Source organism: Heterodontus francisci, chromosome 27 (assembly GCF_036365525.1).
Source record: "Heterodontus francisci isolate sHetFra1 chromosome 27, sHetFra1.hap1, whole genome shotgun sequence".
Taxonomy (NCBI): domain Eukaryota; kingdom Metazoa; phylum Chordata; class Chondrichthyes; order Heterodontiformes; family Heterodontidae; genus Heterodontus; species Heterodontus francisci.
The window spans coordinates 22,210,969-22,234,558 of record NC_090397.1 but is presented as its reverse complement, the minus strand read 5'-3'; the positions used below and the strand labels follow the sequence as shown (position 1 = coordinate 22,234,558).

At 42.8% G+C, this 23,590-nt stretch overlaps 1 protein-coding gene across 1 annotated transcript in view; it reads left to right on the top strand.

Moving 5' to 3' along the window:
• The first annotated feature begins 414 nt into the window (after positions 1-414).
• LOC137384922 (troponin T, fast skeletal muscle-like) overlaps positions 415-23,590 on the top strand; it is an 87,994-nt gene continuing 64,818 nt past the window's right edge. Inside the window, exons 1-4 of the mRNA XM_068059631.1 lie at positions 415-581; positions 6,833-6,883; positions 6,986-6,999; positions 7,091-7,111. Of these exons, the coding sequence (XP_067915732.1) occupies positions 415-581; positions 6,833-6,883; positions 6,986-6,999; positions 7,091-7,111 (253 nt within the window). The remainder of the gene's footprint in view (positions 582-6,832; positions 6,884-6,985; positions 7,000-7,090; positions 7,112-23,590) is intronic.

Here is a 23,590-nt window from a genome sequence, read left to right as displayed (position 1 = left end):
TCTCCCAACTAACTTCACCAACTCAGTGACTGTCTACATTCCCGCCCACTTCATAAAACTAACACCTGCTCAACCTTCCCACCCAAATTATTCATAACAGTGAACACATCCAAATAAATCTTCAAAGTTCCAGCACCCCCCCCCCACCCCCCCCACCCCCCCGCATCATAAATCAAGCCTCACCCTTGCAACAAGTCTTCTCTCAACCAATAGGAAAGTACGGCGCGGTCACGAGTCGGTCGGATGCGCGCGCTAAATGTGGCGGCGCGCGTTCAGGTGACAAGACAGGGTGAGCGGTGGAGTCAGAGGTAGGTAGCAGTTTATTCCCAGTCATCGGTAAGGTAGCTAATCTGCGCTGGCTGGTTTCCTTCAGCCATTTATTGCTATCTTATTATTGAGATGTGTTGAAACGGTATGGTACATGAACTTTTCTCCAAAAGGGAAGAAATGTCTGCAGTTATTCAACACTTCTTGCTTTCACTCATTATGGTGATAATGGTTTTAATGGTTGGATTGTGTAAAGAGACAGTAGCCAGGGTCCTAATAAGGCTCGGGACAAACTGCACATTCAAACCTAAAGTGTAGGTAAAAATATAATGTATTTCAGGAGTCATTAGTGATTAATTCACTTTCTTTGTGGGATGTGCTTTGAAATTGGATGATTTAGTTAATTGTTTGTTTTCTCCCCCAAAAAACTGGGATTGCATAGGCAAGTATAATACCTGTTTTGTGATAATTTTGATAACTTTTTTGCATATTGTTTGACAGCATTGAGCATGGAATAGCACAGAAAATGTGTAATTAATGACTGAGGTGGAAGTCCTGAATTGGTTTAAGGGCTCAAATAATCCCAGGCATAGATGTTATTTATTTCCAACGGGGTGAGAGATTTGAGATTTGTTGATGGTGAGGGAATCACTGGATGTGGGGGTAGTGAGTGTGGTGTACTAGTAGACTACAAATTGGCTATTGTGTCCAAATTCAAAAGGGGTGGCAAATCATAGGTGGGCAAAGACAGACCCATTAGTCTCACTACTTCAATTTTGTGTAAACTAATGAAGTTAATTATTGGAAGTAAATTCAAGATTATTTGCAAAACCATAACCTTGTAGAGAGAAATCAATATGGCTCTGAAAGGGGAATATTCACCTGTCAAACCTCCTGAGACACCTTTTTGGGGCAGTCATAGTTCAAATGAACTAACATGGTTTGCCTAGATTTCTTAAAGGCCCCACTAGACAAAGTTCTGCACAAAAGGCTATTGGTTAAACACAAAGCTGCAAAATCTTGGATATACACAGAAAATTCTGGAAATACTGAGCAGGTCAAGGTGCATGTATCAGGTTAATGAACCTGATAACTTGAAGGTGTGTTCAGTGCAGAGGGAAGAAGTTATGGATCGGAAAATCTGAAGTGCATGTTTCCCAAAAGTCCTGCAGTGTATTTTGTTTTTCTCCAGGTTTCCTGTACGACAGACAATCTGATTAACAAGCTAATATAAGAGCAAAATACCACAGGTGCTGGAACTCTGAGATAAGAGAAGAAAGTGTCTGATGGGTCACAGACCTGAAATGTTAACTGTTTCTCTCTACACAGATGCTGCCAGACCTACTGAGTATTGCTGACACTTTTTGTTCTCATTTCTGATTGACGATCTGGGTGAGAGAGCCTGCAGCAGGTAGAGGGAGATTGCTGTCAAGGGTTCTAGTGGGGGTGGAGGGGGCTGAGATCATGGTGGGGAAGCAGATGCTGTTTGGTCGGGGAAGTCCAATCACTGGGTAATGTGGATATGGGGGTAGTGATTGTGGTGAGGGGGACAAATCAATAGAGGTGTGGTGTTTTACAGATAAGCTTGTGGTCCTGGAGGAAACACTGCTGTTCCTTCTGACCCACAAGCAGTGCCTTTGTGCTGTGATATTGCCTGACCTGTTGAGTGAGTGTTTCCAGCATTTTCTGTGTATATTTTAGATTTCCAGAAGCTGCAGTATTTTGTCTTTATTTTTTTGTAAAATCTTGGCAATGGCATGTAGTGATTTGAAGTTGAAAGATTTGGGAGTCTTATTATATTTGAGACTTAATGGGTTGAAATTGGACTTGGGCAGTGAAGCAAGACTGGTGGAATTGGTTCAATGTAATAATGGACTACTCATGCAATATCATCTATTCATTCCCCACCATGCCCATTTTCATCCCCATTGTGTCCAACTGGTACAGAGCAGCCATTGACAATGCTAACCCTAAATTTCTGTTGGGATGTGAGCCATCCTGGCATAGCCACATTTATTGTCTCTCCCAAGTTGTGCTGAGAAGGTGCTGGTGAGCCTTTTCCTTGAAATGTAGGAGTCCTTGTGGTGATGGCCCTCCCACTAGATAGTGAATGTCAGGATCTTGAACCAGTGGCAATGGAAAAAAAAAAGTCCAACTTAAGGTGGCATTTTCATTCTCATTAGTAGAGGTCACATGGGCAAGAGGTGATCTCAAAGTAACCATGGTTACTATTTGATTAACATCACCAAAACCTTGGAATACAAATCCTGGAAGTAATGACTAAACTGCAGAGCTCTAGTCAGACTATACCTTGAGTGCTATGAAAGTACTGGGCTCTAAGAAACATCAAATACTGGAGGGTGTGCAGAGAAAGGCAACAAGACTAAGACTAATTTGTTGTGGGGAAAAATCTAAGTTTATAAGGAAAGACTGGAGAAACTAACTTTACAGCCTAGAAAGGAGGTGCCTAAGAGGCAATCTATAGGGTTGTGATTATTGAATGAGGGGAAAATGGAATCTGGAGTATTGCTTTAATAAAATTTAGTAGGACAAGGGAATACCATTTCACATTAATAAAAGGTACATTTTAAGATTGGTAGCTCATGCAGAGTGATCACCACCTGCAATGGACTTTCAGATAGACCAATGGAAGCAAAAGTCCTGGCCAATTAAATGGCTAATTAACTGCCACTTAAGAACTTTCACCCACTGCAATGGGTATTTTACCTTCAGCAGCCAGACAACAAAGGTCCCAAGAACCCTGCCTGGTGAAACCTTCTTGTGGGCTGGGGGGGGGGGGGGGTTGGTGCCCTCCTGATAGGGCAGCCCTCCATGGGACACAGGGTGACCTAACGCACATTTTCTTTCGCTTTTCCCTTTCTCCCTCTCCTCCATGCCCCTGCAACTTGCAGGGGCCCAAAACCTACCTGAGTTCTCGGGCTGTCCTTCCTGTTGCCTCCAATGGCTGGATATGGTCTCAGCAATGCCACCAGTGCCAGCCTGTTGATTGGCCAGCAGCTCCATTAGGTGGGACTTCCTGCCTGTAAGAGGTGGAACTCCTGCCCAAGGCCAATTAAGGGCCTGGGGAGTGAGAAAATCCCAGCCTGGCTCCCCAGCCCAGCGGAGGTGGACTCACCACCAACTTTTTAGCCAGTGGGCAGGGCCTCCTGCCCAATGTAAAATTCTAGCCAAGGTCTTTATGGCCAGATGAACTAAAATGGGCTGAATGGCCTTCCTTGTCAATAATCTTTGTAAGATTGCTTTTTTTACGTGAGCTCTCTTTCACTGGAGAAGGAAGTATCTTGAATCCTGTTCCCTCATGACCTAAGAACTTTTTGCCTCCAGGGTAAAGATGTAGGAATTAACTGAGACTAGATGGAGATCCAGGAAACTGATTGCTATCATGGTCTCTGATCATGCATGAGGATGCTTTAAACAAATGCACATGTTTCAACAATAAAATTGATTCTTCTAAAAATCTTTGCTTTTTCTTAAATGTTCTATCACATTGATTTGTTCCAACCATTACTTTGCAGGTGGGAGAAGCAAGCTTCCAAATTTTATGCTTTTTTTTTTGGTAGCAAGTCAGAATGTTGATTTGATATGGCTGTATCTACTAAATAAGCAGATCAATCTCTCATGCATTTTTATAGGTCAAACATAAAAAGGCAATCAGTGAACAAAACTCAACTCCTCTTGAGTGAGTTATAAGTTTACAATAGGGTTATTACATTTCCAGCATATATTTATATGATCCAGGTCCAAGGATGCATCTTTTAAACTTGGGCAATGGTTGCTGCAATCTAGTGGATGCAACTTTTGTATTATTTTACACTTGGGAGCAAAATGCTCATTAAACACCATGGATGGATTTTCCTCTTTACCAGCTGGAGATTAAGCATTTCCTGAGTGGAATGCAGAAAGGAAAGTCTGGGGCAGATTGCACACACAGAATCTGCTGGATTTTCCTTTCATTGAAAGCCAGTATGATCTTTTCTGCAATCTGCAGGTGATTTTCAACTGTAAAAACAAGTCCATCTCCTGATTAGGCCATTAACTATAAGAATAGTACTCTGGTTTTGCCTGTGCATGTTTAGTGAATAGATGCCAAGATATCGTAGCATTTGTCACAAGCTTGATTACTTGATTTGTCTTTGCATGATATGTCTCTTTTAAGGTAACTAGAAAAAAAAAGTCTTGCTTGTATCCCATGAATAAAACAAAACATTGTATTTCTATGTATTTTTTTTTCTCAGTTTTGGAAACTTGAACCCAAAAATTGAACTTTAAATGATCTACATTCTTTAAGGGGCATTTCTATCTTTGTCATGTTTGTGGGCTTTGTACCTCCATATTTTCTTCCTGTCAGGTGCCAAAGATCACTTGTTCTCAGTGTGTCTTTATCTGCTGAACATCTGGATAGCAGTAACAAGCCCAGAGGTCAAATAGAGATCCTAGTCTGTGCATTTCACCTACTGACCTCTTTCATGTGCCTTCGTGTGATCTGACTTAAGAAAATAGTCAAATAAATACTATCACTGTGGCTCAGACTATAAACTACTGAACAGATTTAGTCACTACTTTTTTAAAAAAAAAAAAGTGAGCACCAGACATTGTTTGCATACAAGTTAAACAGCTTGGCAATCCGATTGCCTTTCCCGCAATCTAATTTGGAAGACTGAAATGGTAAATTAGAATTTATAATGTATGAAAAAGACTGACTGGATTTTTTTTTTTCCCTATTTGATTATGAACGATTGTCATCCCATTTGGGGTAAACTGATTCTTAGCAGCTCAAGCCTGTATTTACTAGTATACCTAATTTCAGCTGATTGCTTGCTGTCTCCAGCAGCACTTGAAGGGCAGATGCAGTGGCCTGTGTCTTTGTCATCCTGGGATTCAGTTTTATGAGCAGTGCTCCAGGATACCCACTGGTGACCTAAATGTAATTGAGAAATGAGTAGAAATTGGTCATAGTTTTATTCATTTTCTGGGTGGAAAACACAGGCAAAAATTAGCCATTTATCAGGACACTGCTATAAGAATGCCTCTGAGAATTGTCAGGGGTCATGCAAGACTGCCTGAATTGGGGGCCCATTGCCTCTGCTTATGAGGGGCCTTGTGCCTGATTTTAGAACCCCTTGGAGAAATTGGGCTGCCCTGAATGGAGCTGGCACCAGGTTTTGCATGCAAAGCTGCACCTTTTTGTATTCTTGGGATGTGGGTGTTGCTGGCAAGGCCAGCATTTGTTGCTTATCCCTAATTGCCTGTGACAACTGAGTGCTTTGCCCATTTCAGTGAGCGGTTGAGCTGACCACATTGCTGTGGGTCTGGAATTGTATGTAGGCCAGACCAGGTAAGGACAGCAGATTTCCTTTTTTTTTTAAAAGGACATTAATAAACCGGTTAGGTTTTTATGACCTTTGGCAATAATGCCATAAAACTGAGATTAACTTTCAATTTTATTAAATAATTTTATAGAATTTAAATTTCATCAGCTGCTATGGTGGGATTTGAACCTTTGTCCCCAGGGCATTAGACTGCACCTCTGGATTACTAGTTCAATGACTGCCACTACACCATTTCCCCCTAACCAGTGACTATTGTCTGCAAAGTCCTTGAGGCACAAGCAGAGCCCTAAAGTAAATTATCCCCTCGGTCACAACTCCAACCAGCTGCAATCACTACCATCTCCTGCACCCTTTTGCTAACCTCTCCTGCTCTTGGTGATCTCCCTGCCCTCTTTTTTTTTTTTTCTCCTGAGGCTTTCCTGAAGGTGCTGCCAGTAAGGAAGCTGACTAGGGTTGCGAACCCTCCAGGAATGTTCTGGACTCCTAGGAATTGTAGATTAATCTTCAGTATACTGATGTAGTGGGCCACCCAAGAGAAAAATCATGGCATTATTTTTTAAAATTTACTTTTCACTTTTTCACTTAATATTGGAGCTGGGAAAAATGGCTGTTTTGGTTAAAATCATTCCGTTGAGTCATTGAGAATCTGTTTATTTTCCAATTGGTGTGGGAAGGTGGAGCACCATGAGGATTGATGTGTTGGAGACTGATGGCGGGGCAGTAGGGTGCAGGGTGCTGTAAAATGAAATCTCCAGACAAGTCTGCAAGTGACACTAAACTACAAGCAGTTCTTTCAGCATAGTTGAGAAGTGCTACAGGCATCATCTGCTTGTCTGGAATATTTTTTAGAGGCTCGTGGCCTAATTTTGGGGCACAAACAGCTATTCTTTCCCATTGGTAGCAATATAATGAGCCATAACTCATTTAAAACAATAGCAAGGGAAAATGTTTTCCAAAACACCAATATTCAAGGCTTGTATGAATATATCTTTTTTTAAGCAGCTGAAAAAAACTGTTTTTTTGTCATCATTTGGGGTAAAGATCTCCCCTGTACTACATGTAACAAACTTGTTCTTCATAAAAAAGATTTGCAATTTTAAGACTTGTTACATGCACTATGCAGAAGCTTTTCCAACTTGTCAGTAAAACACTGAGCTATTGCTGCAGCAGACAGTTGTAAGTTTAAAAAAAATTTAAACTTTTTTTTTTGCTAGGTGCATAACTTTTGAGATGGCAGACACTGAAGGTGCCTTGGAAGATGTGCAGTAAGTGTTTATTTTATATAACTATTTTATAATGGTACATGCAAAAGGTTGACTTTTTTTTTTAGTTTGAATAAATCACTTGTGTTTTCTTTTTACCAACAGGGAGGTGGTGCAAGGTAAGACATTGCTGATGCTATGGGGTTTAAAAAAAAAAAAAATTATTTTGATATTTACAAGATTGATTTTCACTTTTTTTCTTTCCTGCAGAGCAAACACCAGCCAAAGAAGGTATGGGATATATTTTCCAGCATAGCTTGTTTAATTTACCGTATCTTTGAAACAATAAGATGTCTTTCATTGGAAATGGAAGTTTTTATTAAAAAGGCACAATGATGCAGCATATTGATTGTGTAGGTGTAAGAATTTTAAAGTAGGTCAAGCAAAATAGAACGCGAAATTTTTGTAAAACAGCCACTGAAAAGTTTGAGAAAGTTCTAAGATATAGCTATCTTGTGAACTATCATCTACAGCAATCAACACATTCAATGAAAAGGTATATTGAAGTATTCAATTCCTCTTTTCATATAAGAGGCTTGTCAACCAGGAACATATTTCTGATTTCCTAATGCATGTAGCCCATGATTTACCATCCATTTAATTAAAAAAAAATAGAAAATCCTGGGTTGCATATACACTGGGAGCACAAAGGTTGTAGCCCTGGTTCCCACCTGCACTCTAAGAATTGGTGATAACTCTGGTTGAAGGTGCTCCTGTCTGAGAGGGTCTTGGCTGATAGATTAGTGGTCCTGGTCTTGCTGTTTATCTTAAGTGTAGTTATCATTGAGCATGAGAGCTCTGAGCACTGATCAGAAAATACTTTGATATTCCATGTGATCTCACTGATTTAGATGGAATTAATTATGTTTTTGTGTACTTGCAAATCTATTTACTTATTGCAATTTATTTTCCTTTTTATAATTGCTGCCAAATGGGGAGGAATTGGATCTTGTTTTGCCCATGATAAAGGTGTTAGTCCACTAATGTTTTGGATGGCAATCGCATAGCCCTAAACTGCACTGGAAGTGTCTACCACCATATTGATTTGGAAATGCTTTCATCATCTCGGGTGGCAATCTGGAAAAAAGCATTTGAAATTGGTGTGCTTTGCCTGTTCAGAACCCTTTTTTTTTTTGATCTGTTTTGATTCTTAGCCCACCTAGCAAATCATGGTGAGAACAGTTGAAACAGGCTGTAAGTGTGGTATTTAAAGGATTTTCACATCCATTCGGGTCAGTTTAGTAATTTAGGCTGCTAGTAGACATTTTTTTTAGGTTGATGTTGGCTGCAGTAGTTTTATTTTTCTGAATAGCCTTTTTGGAGGCTTAAGAGGTTTTCTGTACTTTGCTTTCAGCACGATTAGTGTTGCAATGGATGTATTGTTGGGCCCACTAATTGGGGCAGCACCAACAAGGATAACTGCAGAGACCACTATACAGAAGGCCCCACACCATGCAAGCTTTTATATGCCACATTTCCTACCACCTCCTGATGGAGGAACAGTGCATGAAGTGCCTCAGTTTCACTAAATAGATGTTGTCATTGAGCCAGAATCAATTGAAACCTCACACTAAGACATGGACAGCATTGATTTGTGACTGTGAAAAGATAATGGTCCATGGTCATTCCAGGCTGAAACTGGTGACATTTAACATCACTGCAACCACACAGTTTGCACTCTGCTCCTGCATCAGGGATGTCACAGCTGCCCTCTCGGCTTGGAGGAACTGGGTCATCTTTATTTGCTGCCTCTGTGGGTAGTAATAAAGGGCTGGGAACTTTTCATGGCAAACTTCAAATGCAAGACTTTAGCTTGAGTGCTTCATATGAAGAGTAAGGGATCCCACTTTCGATGTCCATCTGAACAACATGTAGCACACTAGGCATATTTATGCCTACTTTCCAGGCAGTGATCATGGTGCTTTTGCCAATTCTCAATCACCCATCTCCTCCATTCAAGCCATCAAGTGATAGACCAGTTGCTTGAGGACAAAGGAACCTGAGCATTATAATTTTTAAGTTATGGTAGGTCAGCTTGGCCAAGTGGAATATATGTCCTGCAGTATGTGGGAAGTCGTGGATGCACCATGTGTCCTACACTAATACATCTGCAGGAAGTATCACTAGGTGTAGAAGCTTGAGCTCCAGGTTTTGGAACTTGAGCAGTGGCTGTAGTCACTCCTCATCCACGAGGCAGAGGACTACATGGATGGCACGTTTAGGGAGGTCATCACAGGTTAGGAGCGTGCAGGCAGAAAGGTAATGGGAGACTGCCAAGCAGTCTAAGAGCCGGACAGGCGATGCGGGAGTCCCTCGAGTCTATCTCGCTTGCTAAGCAGTTTTCCATTTTGGATGCTAATGAGAGAAATGGTTCCTCAGGAGTGTAGCCAGAGCAGTCCACCACAGATGGCTCAGCTGCACAGGAGGGGAGGAAGAGTGGAAGAGCAATAGTGATAAGGGATTTGATTAGTTGATATCAGGCAGGTGTTTCTGACAGTAAACATGAGTCCAGGATGGTGGTGTTTCCCTGGTGCCAGGGTTAAGTATGTCACTGCAGGACCCTCTTCTGGGGGAGGGTGAACAGCCAGAGGTCGTGGTCCACATTGACATAGGTAGGAAGAGGAATGAGGTCTTGAAAGCAGATTTTAGGGAGTTGGGAAGGAAGTTTTAAAAAGGACCTCAAACAGTAATCTCAGATTACTCCCAGTGCCATGTGCTAGTGAGCACAGGAATAGGAGGATTGATTGATTTGAACATATGGTTGGAGAATTGGTGTAGGAGGGCGGGCATCAGATTTGAGGTATTGGGACTGGTTCTGGGGCAGGTGGGACCCGTACAAGATGGATGGGCTACACCTTAACAGACTGGAACTAACATCCTCACGGAGATTTGCTAGTGCTGTTGGGGAGGGTTTAAACTAGCTTGCCAGGAGGATGGGAACCTGAGGGGTAGCTCAAATTGGAAGGAAGCAAAGCTGTTAACAGGAGGTAGCAAGTGACATTAGAAGGCAGGCGAAACAAAGGTGAGCAAGAACAAAGAACAGCACAGGAACAGGCCATTCGGCCCTCCAAGCCTGCGCCGATCTTGATGCCTGCCTAAACTAACACCTTCTGCATTTCCGGGGCCCATATCCCTCTCTTCCCTTCCTATTCATCTATTTGTCAAGATGTCTCCAACGTTGCTATAGTATCTGCTTCCACCACCTCCCCTGGCAGCAAGTTCCAGGCACTCACCACCCTCTGTGTATATTTAAAAAAAAAAACTTGCCTCTCACATCCCCTCTAAACTTTGCCCCTCGCACCTTAAACCTATGTCCCCTAGTAACTGACTCTTACACCCTCGGAAAAAGCTTCTGACTATCCACTCTGTCCATGCCGCTCATAACTTTGTAAACCTCTATCATGTCGCCCCTCCACCTCTGTTGTTCCAGTGAAAAGAATCCGAGTTTTTCCAACCTCCCCTCATAGCTAATGCCCTCCAAACGAGGCAACATCCTGGTAAACCTCCTCTGTACCCTCTGCAAAGCCTCCACGTCCTTCTGGTAGTGTGGCGACCAGAATTGCACGCAATATTCTAAGTGTGGCCGAACTAAGGTTCTGTACAGCTGCAACATGACTTGCCAATTTTTATACTCTATGCCCCGACCGATGAAGGCAAGCATGCCGTATGCCGCCTTGACTACCATATCGACATGCGTTGCCACTTTCAGTGACCTGTGGACCTGTACGCCCAGATGTCTCTGCCTGTCAATACTCCTAAGGGTTTTGCCATTTCCTGTATACCTCCCACCTGCATTAGACTTTCCAAAATGCGTTACCACACATTTGTCTGGATTAAACTCCATCTGCCATTTCTCCGCCCAAGTCTCCAACCGATCTATATCCTGCTCTATCCTCTGACAATCCTCATCATTATCCGCAACTCTACCAACCTTCGTGTCCGCAAACTTACTAATCGGACCATCTACAGATTCCTCCAAATAACACCACTAGTCACATCCCTCCATTCAGAAAAACACCCATCCACTGATACCCTCTGTCTTCCATGATCGAGCCAGTTCTGTATCCATCTTGCCAGCTCACCTCTGATCCAGTGTGACTTCACCTTTTGTACCAGTCTGCCATGCGGGACCTTGTCAAAGGCTTTACTAAAGTCCATATAGATAACATCTACTGCCCTTCCTTCATCAATCATCTTCGTCACTTCCTCAAAAAACTCAATCAAATTAGTAAGACATGACCTTCCCTTCCCAAAACCATGCTGTTTCTCGCTAATAAGTTCGTTTATTTCCAAATGGGAGTAAATCCCGTCCTGAATAATCCTCTCTAATAATTTCCCTACCACAGATGTAAGGCTCACTGGCCTATAATTTCCTGGATTATCCTTGCCACCCTTCAACAAAGGCACAACATTGGATATTCTCCAATCCTCTGGCTACAGGTGAGGTCCCAATGAGGATGCAAAGATTTCTGTCAAGGCCCCAGCAATTTCTTACCTTGCCGCCTCCAGTATTCTAGGGTAGATCCCGTCAGGCCCTGGGGACTTATCTACCTTAATGCTTTGCAAGACACCCAACGCCACCTCCTTTTTGATAATGAGATGACTGAGACTATCTGCACTCCCTTCCCTAGGCTCATCATCCACCAAGTCCTTCTCTTTGGTGAATACTGATGCAAAGTACTCATTTAGCACCTCGCCCATTTCCTCTGGCTCCACACATAGATTCCCATCTCTATCCTTGAGTGGGCCAACCCTTTCCCTGGTTACCCTCTTGCTCTTTATATACGTATAAAAAGCCTTGGGATTTTCCTTTTAATCCTGTTTGGCAATGACTTTTTTCATGACTCCTTTTAGCCCTCCTAATTCCTTGCTTAAGTTCCCTCCTACTTTCTTTATATTCCTCAAGTACTTCATCTGTTCCTAACCTTCCAGCCCTTTACAAATGCTTCTGTTTTCTTTTTGATTAGGCTCACAATATCCCATGTTATCCAAGCTTCCCAAAACTTGTCTGTCTGTCTTCCTCACAGGAACATGCTGGTCATGGATTCTAATCAGCTGACGTTTGAAAGACTCCCACATGTCAGATGTTGATTTACCCTCAAACAGCTGCCCCCAATCTAAATTCTTCAGTTCCTGCCTAATATTGTTATAATTAGCCTTCCCCCAATTTAGCACCTTCACCCGAGGACTACTCTTACCCTTTATACACAAGTACCTTAAAACTTAAGGAATTATGGTCACTGTTCCCGAAATGCTCCCCCACTGAAACTTCGACCACCTGGCCGGGCTCATTCCCCAATACCAGGTCCAGAATGGCCCCATCCCTAGTTGGACTATCTACATACTGTTTCAAGAAGCCCTGCTGGATGCTCCTCACAAATTCTGCCCCATCCAAGCCCCTAGCACTAAGTGAGTCCCAGTCAATATTGGGGAAGTTAAAATCACCCACCACAACCCTGTTACCTTTTACATCTTTCCAAAATCTGTCTACATATCTGCTCCTCTACCTCCCGCTGGCTGTTGGGAGGCCTGTAGTAAACCCCCAACATCGTTACTGCACCCTTCCTATTCCTGAGCTCCACCCATATTGCCTCGCTGCATGACCCCTCTGAGGTGTCCTCCCGCAGTACAGCTGTGATATTCTCCTTAACCATTAATGCAACTCCCCCACCCCTTTTACATCCCCCTCTATCCCGCCTGAAACATTTAACTGCCAATCCTGCCCTTCCCTCAACCAAGTCTCTGATAGCAACAACGTCATATTTCCAAGTATTAATCCAAGCTCTAAGTTCATCTGCCTTACCTGTTATACTTCTCACATTGAAACAAATGCACTTCAGACCACCAGTCCCACTGTGCTCAACGACATCTCCCTGCCTGCTCTTTCTCTTAGTCCTACTGGCCTTATTTACTATGTCCTCCTTTATTTCACTAGTTGTCCTACTGCTCTGGTTCCCACACCCCCCGCCACACTAGTTTAAACTCTCCTGAGTGACGCTAGCAAATCTTGCAGCCAGGATATTAGTGCCCTTCCAGTTTAGATGCAACCCGTCCTCCTTGTACAGGTCCCATCTGTCCCTGAAGAGAGCCCAATGGTCCAGATGGGGCGGCGCAGTGGTTAGCACTGCAGCCTCACAGCTCCAGCGACCCGGGTTCAATTCTGGGTACTGCCTGTGTGGAGTTTGCAAGTTCTTCCTGTGTCTGCGTGGGTTTTCTCCAGGTGCTCTGGTTTTCTCCCACATGCCAAAGACTTGCAGGTTGATAGGTTAATTGGCCATTATAAATTGCCCCTAGTATAGGTAGGGAAATATAGGGACAGGTGGGGATGTGGTAGGAATATGGAATTAGTGTAGGATTAGTATAAATGGGTGGTTGATGGTCGGCACAGACTCAGTGGGCCGAAGGGCCTGTTTCAGTGCTGTATCTCTAAAACTAAAAACATATCTGAAACCCTCCCTTCGACACCAGCTGCTCAGCCACGTGTTTAGTTGCACTATCTTCCTATTTCTAGCCTCACTGGCACGTGGCACGGAGTAATCCAGAGATTACAACCTTAGAGGTCCTGTCTTTTTAACTTTCTACCTAACTCCCTAAACTCCCCCTGCAGGACCTCCTCACTCTTCCTGCCTATGTCATTGGTACCAATGTGTACCACAACCTCTGGCTGTTGACCCTCCCCCTTCAGAATGCCCCCTGTCCATTCAAAGACATCCTTGACCCTGGCACCAGGGAGGAAACATACCATCCTGGAGTCACTTCCACGTCCACAGAAGCGCCTAACTGTGCCCCTGACTATAAGAGTCTCCTATAACTATTGGTCTTCTGCGCTTTGTCCCTCCCTGCTGAACAACAGTGCCAGCCGTGGTGCCACTGCTCTGGCTGCTAGGCCATCTCTTTTTTTTTTTTTTCCCCCCCCCCCCCCCCCCCCCCCAAAACAGTATCCGAAACTGTATACTTGTTAGAGAGGGGGATAGCCACAGGGGATGCCTGCCCCTTCTAACAGTCACCCATCTGTCTGCCTGCACCTTGGGTGTAACCACTTCTCTAAAACTCCTATCTATGACGCTTTCCACCACCTGCATGCTCCGAAGTGCATCCAGTTGCTGCTCCAACCGATCCATGCGGTCTGTGAGGAGCTGCAACTGGGTACACTTCCTGCAGATGTAGTCGTCCGGAACTCTGGAAGCGGCACTTAACTATATGGTCCCTAGTGCTAGATTTCTACAATAAATGCTAACTAAATACAGTAATCTCCTCCCTCTGGTTTAGTTACTCTACTTATTAATTAGTTAATTAGTGTTTTAATCAATTTTTATCCGTTTTATTTTCAAATTTGGCAGGTAGGGAATCTGTACCGATCAGGTCACAGCTTTCCTGTGACATCACTTTCAGTTTTTTTTTCCCACCTGAGGTAACTTGCCAGTCTGGAACTCCGCCCTCCGAGTCTGCAACTAGTCAACTAGGCTTGGAATACCGAATGTCAAGACGACCAGGACTTTAAACTAGTGACTCGGGGGGTGGGGGGGGAAGGGAAAGGAAAAACGACAGGGAGTATGATGATAGATAAAAAGGTAAGCAGCAGGCTAACGTGTGCAGGAGGGTTTAGGTTCAAGGCAGACTATGAAAGAAGCAGAAAGGAAGGATAACTCAGGAGTTATTATTAGAGATGTTGGGAATCATGAGGGTTAGAAAGCTAGCACAAAGGCACTTTACCTGAAAACTCATCAACCTTGTTACGAATGCTACGAGCAAACGGCACAAATCATCGCGAATAAATATGATTTGGTAGCTATTACGGAGACATGGTTACGGGTTGGTCACGACTGGGAGTTAAATATCTAGGGGTACCAGACTATTCGGAAGGACGGTAAGGGAGGTGGTGGAGCTCTGATACTCAAGGATGACATCAGGGCGGTGCTGAGATGATATAGGTTCTATGGAGAATGAGGTTGAATCCATTTGGGTGGAAATTAGAAACTCTAAGAAGAAAAAGTCATTGATAGGCGTAGTCTATAGGCCAGCAAATAATATCACATTGGGGCGGGCAATAAACAAAAATAACTAATGCTTGTAAAAATGGTACGGCAATTATCATGGGGGATTTTAATCTACATGTAGATTGGTCGAACTAGCTCAGTCAGGATAGCCTTGAGGAGGAATTCGTTGAGTGTATCAGTGATAGTTTTCTTGAACAGTATGTAATGGAACCGACGAGGGAGCAAGCTATCCTAGATCTAGTACTGTGTAATGAGACAGGAATAATTAATGACCTCATGGTTAGGGATCCTCTTGGAAGGAGTGATCACAGTCTGGTTGAATTTAGAATACAGATGGAGAGTGTGAAGATAAAATCCAATACCAGGGTCCTGTGCTTGAACAAGGGGGACTACAATAGAATGAGGGAGGACTTGGCTAAAGTGGACTGGAAACAAAGATTTTACGGTGGGGCAGTTGACTAGCAGTGGAGGACTTTCAAAGCAATTTTTTAAAGTGCTCAGCAAAAGTATATTCCAGTGAAAAGGAAGGACTGGAAGAAAAGGGGTAATCTGCCATGGGTGTCTAAGGAAATAAGGGAGGCTATCAAATTGAAAAAGAAGGCATACAAAGTGGCCAAAAGCAGCATGAAACTAGAAGATTGGGAAAACTTTAAAGGTCAACAGAAAGCTACAAAAAGAGCTATAAAGAAAAGTAAGATAGAACATGAGAAAAAACTAGCACAGAATATAAAGAGAGATAGCAACAGTTTCTAATAAAAATAAAACGAAAAAGAGTGGCTAAAGTAAATGTTCGTCCTTTAGAGGATGAGAAGGGGAATTTAGTTATGGGATATGATGAAATGGCCGAGGCATTGAACAGGTATTTTGTATCGGTCTTCTCAGTGGAGGACATTAATAACATGCCAGTAATTGACAAGGAGACGAACGTAGGTGAGGACCTGGGAACAATCATTATTACGGAAGAGGTAGTGTTGGGCAAGCTAATGGAGCTAAGGATTGATAAGTCTCCTGGCCCTGATGGAATGCATCCCAGGGTACTAAAAGAGATGGCGGGAGAAATAGCATGTGCACTGACGGTAATTTTCCAAAATTCGCTGGACTCTGGGGTAGTCCCAGTTGATTGGAAAACAGCAGATGTGACGCCACTGTTTAAAAAGGGAGGTAGACAAAAGATGGGGAATTATAGACCGATTAGCTTAACCTCTGTAGTGGGGAAGATGCTTGAGTCCATTATCAAGGAAGAAATAGCAGGGCATCTCGATAGAAATTGTCCCGTTGGGCAGACGCAGCATGGGTTCATGAAGGGCAGGTCATGCTTGACAAATCTTTTGGAATTCTATGATGACATTACGAGCAAGGTGGACAGTGGGGACCCAGTGGATGTGATGTACCTAGATTTCCAAAAGGCCTTCGACAAGGTGCCACACAAGAGGCTGCTGCATAAGATAAGGATGCATGACGTCGGGTAAAGTATTAGCATGGATAGAGGATTGGTTGACTAACAGGAAGCAGAGAGTGGGGATAAATGAGTGCTATTCTGGGTGGCAATCAATCACTAGTGGTGTGCCTCAGGGATTGGTGTTGGGACCGCAATTATTTACAATTTATATAGATGATTTGGAGTTGGGGACCACGTGTAGGGTGTCAAAGTTTGCAGATGGCACTAAGATGAGTGGCAGAGCAAAGTGTGCAGATGACTGAAACTTTGCAGAGGAACATAGATACATTGAGTGAGTGGGCAAAGGTCTGGCAGATGGAATACAATGTTAATAAATGTGAAGTCATTCATTTCGGTAGGAGTAACAGTAAAGAGGATTATTACTTGAATAGTAAAATGTTGCAGCATGCTGCTATGCAGAGGGACCTAGGTATCCTTGTGCATGAATTGCAGAAGGTTGGTCTGCAGGTACAGCAAGTAATTAGGAAGGCAAATGGAATTTTGTCCTTCATTGCTAAAGGGATTGAGTTTAAAAGCAGAGAGGTTATGTTGCAGCTGTATAAGGTACTGATGAGGCCGCACCTGGAGTACTGTGTGCAGTTTTGGTCTCCTTACTTGAGAGAGGATATACTGGCACTGGAGAGGGTGCAGAGGAGGTTCACTAGGTTGATTCCGGAGTTGAGGGGGTTGGCTTATGAGGAGAGACTGAGTAGATTGGGATTATATTCATTGGAGTTCAGAAGAATGAGGGGGGATCTTATAGAAACATATAAAATCATGAAGGGAATAGATAAGATACAAGTAGAGAGGATGTTTCCACTGGAAGGTGAAGCTAGGACAAGAGGGCATAGCCTCAAGATTTAGAGGGAGCAGATTTAGGACTGAATTAAGAAGGAACTTCACCCAGAGGGTTGTTAATCTATGGAATTCCTTGCCCAGTGAAGTAGTTGACGCTTCTTCAGTAAATGTCTTTAAAGCTAAGGTAGATATCTTTTTGAACAATAAAGGAATTAAGGGATATGGTGGGAGCGCGGGTAAGTGGATCTGAGTCCCCGAAAAGATCAGCCATGATCTTATTGAATGGCGGAGCAGGTTCGAGGGGCCGGACAGCCTACTCCTGTTAGTTCTTAGCACCTGAATGCATGCAACATTTGGACTTTAAGGTCCAAATAGAAGTAAATGGGTATGATCATATTGCCATAATGGAAACATGACTACAGGTTGACCAAGATTGGGAACTGAATATTTTGACATTTAGGAAGGACTGGCAAAAAGGTGAAGGAGATAGTGTTGCACTGATGTGGGATGGGATCAATACATTAGTAAGGACGAACAAAATGTGGAATCTCTTTGGATGGAGCTAAGAAAAAGCAAGGTGCAGCAAACATTGGCCTGTAAACAACTCCTACCAAACAGTGGTAGTGTAGGGCATGGCATTAATCGATTTTAGAGAAGTATATAGCATGGGTAAGACAGTAATTGTGTGTGACTTCAATCTGCATATAGACTGGGTAAACCAATGAGCACTAATGCTGTGGAGGAAGTTTCTGGAGTGTATTGGGGATGGTTTTCTAGAGCAGTATGTTGAACTGACTAGAGAACAGGCATTTTAGATCTAGTATGTAGTGAGAAAGGGCTAATTAATCTTGTTGTAAAGGAATCTTTAGGGATGAGTGACCATATGATAGAATTTTACATTGTTTGAAAGTGAGGTAGTTCAATCTGAAGCTGGGGTGTTAAATTTGAACAAAGGAAATTATGAAGGTATGAGAGGCAAATTGGCAGAGGTGGATTGGGAAAATACATTAAAAGGTATGGGTCCATAGGCAATTGTCATGCAGACCCCACCTCCAAGACTGAAGCACACATTTTGCCACATGAACATTGAAACTTAAAATTATGGCTGGGAAGAAAAGGCCTATCTCAAGGAATTGTCAAGCCCCTGACTGGAAAGACATTTGCATGTTGGCAGACTGTTGGAACAAAGGACCCAATCCCTGTTTCTCCACTACACGGGACCTGTTCAGGTCAGTTTAGTCACATGACTAACTGGCTGTTTGAATTTGAACTTGCTGAGAAAGAAACTCCAAGCTGTTTGCTACTGGACTGAACACCTCTCTCCTGTCTGCTTCCATCTCTTTTTCTCATGGAATGGAAGACCCATTGAAGGCACGTGAACTCAAAAGTCTCCTACGTGAACAAGGTTTAAGAATACTGGGCCCCAACAAAGTAAGAGCTGTCTACACTCAAAGACTCTACAGCGAGCTGGAAACATAAACCATAACAAGAAACCCCACTCAGACTGCCTCAAACCTCTTTTTTTTTTCTCTTTTCTGTCCCTATTTGCATGTGTGTATTGTGTGTGCATGCTAGTATAGGCATGCCTTGTATCTGTAGGTGTTAAAACTTACTTAAACTCTAATTCAGTTAATAAATTTCACTTTTCTTTAAACCTAAGAGAACCTGGTGTGCTCTGCCTTCTAATTGGAAAGCGGTGAACAAGAATTCACAAAGGGGAGCTTGAAACACTGTTTAAAAATTAAACCCTGTTACAATAAGACCAGGTGAAGATAGTAAAAGACCCCTAGCCACCTTTTTTCAGCTGGTCAGAAAGAAATATTACATACTTTACAGCAACTATCCATTCCTTCAAGGTACAAAACACCCAAAGTAAAGGCAGTCAACCATGGCTAACAAAAGAAGTTAAGGATTGCATAAGATTAAAAGAGAAGGCCTATAAAGTTGCCAGAAATAGCAGTAAACCTGAGGAGTGGGAGGATTTTAGCATACAGCAAAGGAGGAAAAAAACTGATGAAAAAAGGGAGAATAGAATATGCATGTAAACTAGCAAAAAGTATAAAAGCTGCTATAAAGTACATAAAAAGGAAGTGTTGGCTAAGACAAATGTGGGTCCATTACCGGCAGGGTCAGGAGAAATTATAAAAGCAAAATACTGCAGATGCTGGAAATCTGAAATAAAAACAAGAAATGCTGGAACCACTCAGCAGGTCTGGCAGCATCTGTGGAAAGAGAAGCAGAGTTAACGTTTTGGGTCAGTGACCCTTCTTCGGAACCTTCTGAAGAAGGGTCACTGACCCAAAACGTTAACTCTGTTTCTCTTTCCACAGATGCTGCCAGGCCTGCTGAGTGGTTCCAGCATTTCTTGTTTTTATTTCAGGAGAAATTATAATGGGGAATCAAGGAAATAGCAGAGAAGCTAAATCATTACTTTGAGTCTGAGGAAGATACAAGAAACCTCCCAGAATTGGAGATCCAAGGATTAGGGAGAATGAGGAATTGAAGGAAGTTAATATCAGTAAGAAGGTTGAATTGGAGAAATTAATGGACTGAAGGCTAATCGGCCCCCAAGACCTGATATTCAACATCCCAGAGTGTTGAAAGAGGTGGCTATGGCGATAGTGGATGCATTGGTGATCATCTTCCAAAATTCTATAGGTTCTGGTGTGGTTCCTGCAGATTGGAAGGTAGCCAATCTCTTCCCTCTCTTAAATAGTGGGGTGAGAAAAAAACTGGGGACTATAGACCTGTTAGCCTTACATAAGTCATGGAGAAAATGCTAGAATCTAAAAGGATGTGATAAAGGGACAATTGGGTAATCTGGGCATAACCAACATGGATTTATGAATGGGAAATCATGTTTGAACCTGAGTTTTTTGAGGATGTTACTAACAATTGATGAAGTCAGTGGATGTGGTATACTTGAATTTTCAGAAGGCTTTTGATAAAGTCCCCCACAGGAGGTTGGATAGCAAAATTTAAAGCACATGGGATAGGAGGTAATATAGTGGCATGGATTAAGGATTGGTTAACAGGCAGAAAACAGTAGGAATAAATAGATCATTATTGCGTTGACAGGCTGTGACTAGTGGGTTACAACAGGGATCAGTGCTTGGGACCCAGCTGTTCACAAGATATATCAATGATTTGGATGTGGGGACTAAATGTAATATTTACAAGTTTGCAGGTGACCCAAGACTAGGTGGGAATGTGTTATGAGGAAGATGCAAAATGGCTTCAAGGGGATTTGGACAGACCTAGTGAGTGGGCAAGAATGTGGTAGATGGAATATAATGTGGAAAAGTGTGAGGTTATCCACTTTGGTAGGAGGAACAAATCTGCAGAGCATTTCTTAAATGGTAAGATTAGAAAGTGTAGATGTACAATGGGACCTGGGTGTCCTCATCAAGTCACTGAAGGCTAACATACAGGTGCAGCAAGCAATTAAGGCTAATGGCATGTTGGCCTTTATCGCAAGAGGGTTTGAGTACAGGAGTAGTGAATTCTTGCTTCAGTTGGTTAGACTGGACCTGGAGTACTGTGTGCAGTTTTGGCCCCCTTACCAATGAAAGCTATTGCCATAGAGGGAGTGCAATGAAGGTTCAACCAGACTTGTTCCTGGGATGGCAGGACTGTCCTATGAAGAGAGATTGGGGAAACTGGGCCTGCATTCTCTAGAGTTTCCAAGAATGAGAGGTGATCTCAGTGAAACCTACAAAATACTTAAGGGGATAGACAGGGTAGATGCAGCCAAGATGTTTCCCCTGGTTGGGGAGTCTAGAACCAGGGGATGCAATTTCAAAATAAGGGGGAAGCCACTTGGGACAGAGGAGGAGAAATTTCTTCACTCGGAGGGTTGTGAATATTTGGCATCCTCTACCTTGGAGGGCTGTGGAAACTCGGTCATTGAGTGTGTGTAAAACAGAGATTGACGGACTTCTAAATACGAATGACATACCGGGATTGAGGATAGTGTGGTGGGGGTGGGGGGGGAAAGGGCATTTGAAGTGGGTGATCAGCTATGATTGTACTGAATGGTGGGGCTGGCTCGGTGGGCTGCTCTATGTTCCCTATGTACAGCTCAGTCTCCAAGTCTTTAGTTTTATCATTCATAAAGAGCTTGGAATACTTAAACAATTAGTTCCTATGTGCCACATTCACTGCACTATGTTGATGTGATGTGTAACACTGCACCAGTCTAAAATGAGTTTTATCAAGCAGCGTGGAAAGCTTTATGAAATACACAATGAGCTCCAGTCTTTAAGTCTAAAGTGTGGTTATTTCTAACTTGTGGGAACCAAAATACATAATATGGTGGCAACAGGTGTCTGAGTAAGCCTAAAACACTTTAAACAAAATTTAATGCTGTATTAGATTGAAAAATTGTCCCGAGGAAAAAAAACTTGTGAATCATGCAAAAATGAAATGGCTGCCATTTGAGATGAATGTGCAGCTACAGCCCATAATGAATTGGGAAGCTGATGAGGCTATAGAGGCAAAAGTGCAGATTGACACTTTTTTTTTCTAAAAAGGCACTAGTGAAGAAAGGGCCAGCTATATCCTTCTGTGGACAGGAGATAAAGGATTAAATTTGTTTAATAGCTAGGAGCTGACTGAAGAGGACAGCAGAAACCCAGACACAATTTTGGAAAAATTCAGCACTGATCTCCAACCAAAATCAAATGATCTGATCTACCAATATGAATTTCAAGGCCTCTGACAGGAATTGGGTGAACCCATTGAGTTTCATAAGATTGAAAAATGCAGCCTGAAAATGTTAATTTAAGGGCACAGATGAAAGGCTGATCAGCTAACTGGAGTTTTGCATATCCTGAAGTACAAAAAGCCCCAATTGGAAAGGACCAGATCAATATCACAGGCTATAGACCTTGCCAGAGCACATTAAGCCACAAGCAGACAGATGATGCTAATCAAATGGTGGGACAGTTTCTTCGAGCAGCACATTTTAAAGCCAACCAGAGAGCAGGCTGTTCCAGATCTGGTAATGTGTTTAATGAGACAGGCTTAATCTCATAGTAAGGGCACTCCTAGATAGCAGTGATCACATGATTGAATTTTGCATTCAGTTGGAGGGCAAGAGTGGATCTAAGACTAGTGTTTTAAACTTAAAAGGTAATTGAGGGGTTGAAGACGGACACAGCTGGCTAAAGTAAGCTGGGAAATTGGGATAAAGGATACATCAGTAGAGATGCAGTGGCAGACATTTAAGGAGATATTTCCTAACACTCGGCAAAATACATTCTAGAGAGACACTCTGGGGGAAGGACGAACCATCCGTGGCTAACTTATGAAGTTTAAGATAGTATCAAATTGGAAGAAAATGTGTACAATTCAGCAAAGAGTAGTGATGGGCCAGAAGATTGGACAGAATATTTTAAAAAAGCAAAGAATGACTCAATAAGAGAGAGTATGAGAGAAAGCGAACTAGAAATATAAAAATGGATAGTTGAGTTTCTGCAGGTATTTTAAAAAAAGAAAAGAGTAAGTAAAGTGAGTGTTGGGACACAGGGATCAGTGCTGGGGCCTCAGCTATATACAATCTATAATCAATGACTTGAATGAAGGGACAGAATGTATGGTTGCTAAATATGCTGATGACCCACAGATGGGTAGGGGAGTAAGTTGTGAAGAGGACCTAAGGAGTCTGCAAAAGGATATAGATGGGTTAAGTGATTGGCAAAGATTTGGCAGATGAAGTAGAACATGGGAAAGTGCGAACTTGTCCACTTTGGCAGGAAGAATAGAAAAGCAATATATTTAAATGAAGAGATTGCAGAACTCTGGAGCAGAGGGATCTGGGTGCCCTAGTACACAAAACAAAGTTGGTATGCAGGTACAGCAAGCGATTAAGAAGGCAAATGCAATGTTGCAGCTTATTGCAAGGGGACTGGACTATTAAATAGTTTTGCTGCAGTTGTACAGGACATTAGTATCACAGCTTAGAGTATTGTATACAGTTTTGGTCTCACTAAAAGGATACAATTGCATTGGAAGCAGTTCAGAGAAGGGTCACTCGACTGATTCCTGGGATGAGAGGGTTATCTTTATGAGGAATAGTTGGATCATCTGCAAACGCGACATGAAGTTCTGTGACATTGATCACAAGTCGTGGGAGTCAGTTGCCAGCGATCGCCAGAGCTGGCGGGCAACCATAAAGGCGGGGCTAAAGCGTGGCGAGTCGAAGAGACTTAGCAGTTGGCAGGAAAAAAGACAGAAGCACAAGGACCGAGCCAACTGTGTAACAGCCCCGACAACCAATTTTTATCTGCAGCACCTGTGGAAGAGTCTGTCACTCTACAATTGGCCTTTATGGCCACTCCAGGCGCTTACCCATTGTCTCTCGAGTCAAGGAGGCCATAGAAGAAGAAAGAAGTATTCATTGGTGTTTGGAAGGATGTGAAGTGATCTGATTTGAAACATAAGATCCTGAGGGGCCGTGATGGGGTGGATGTGAAA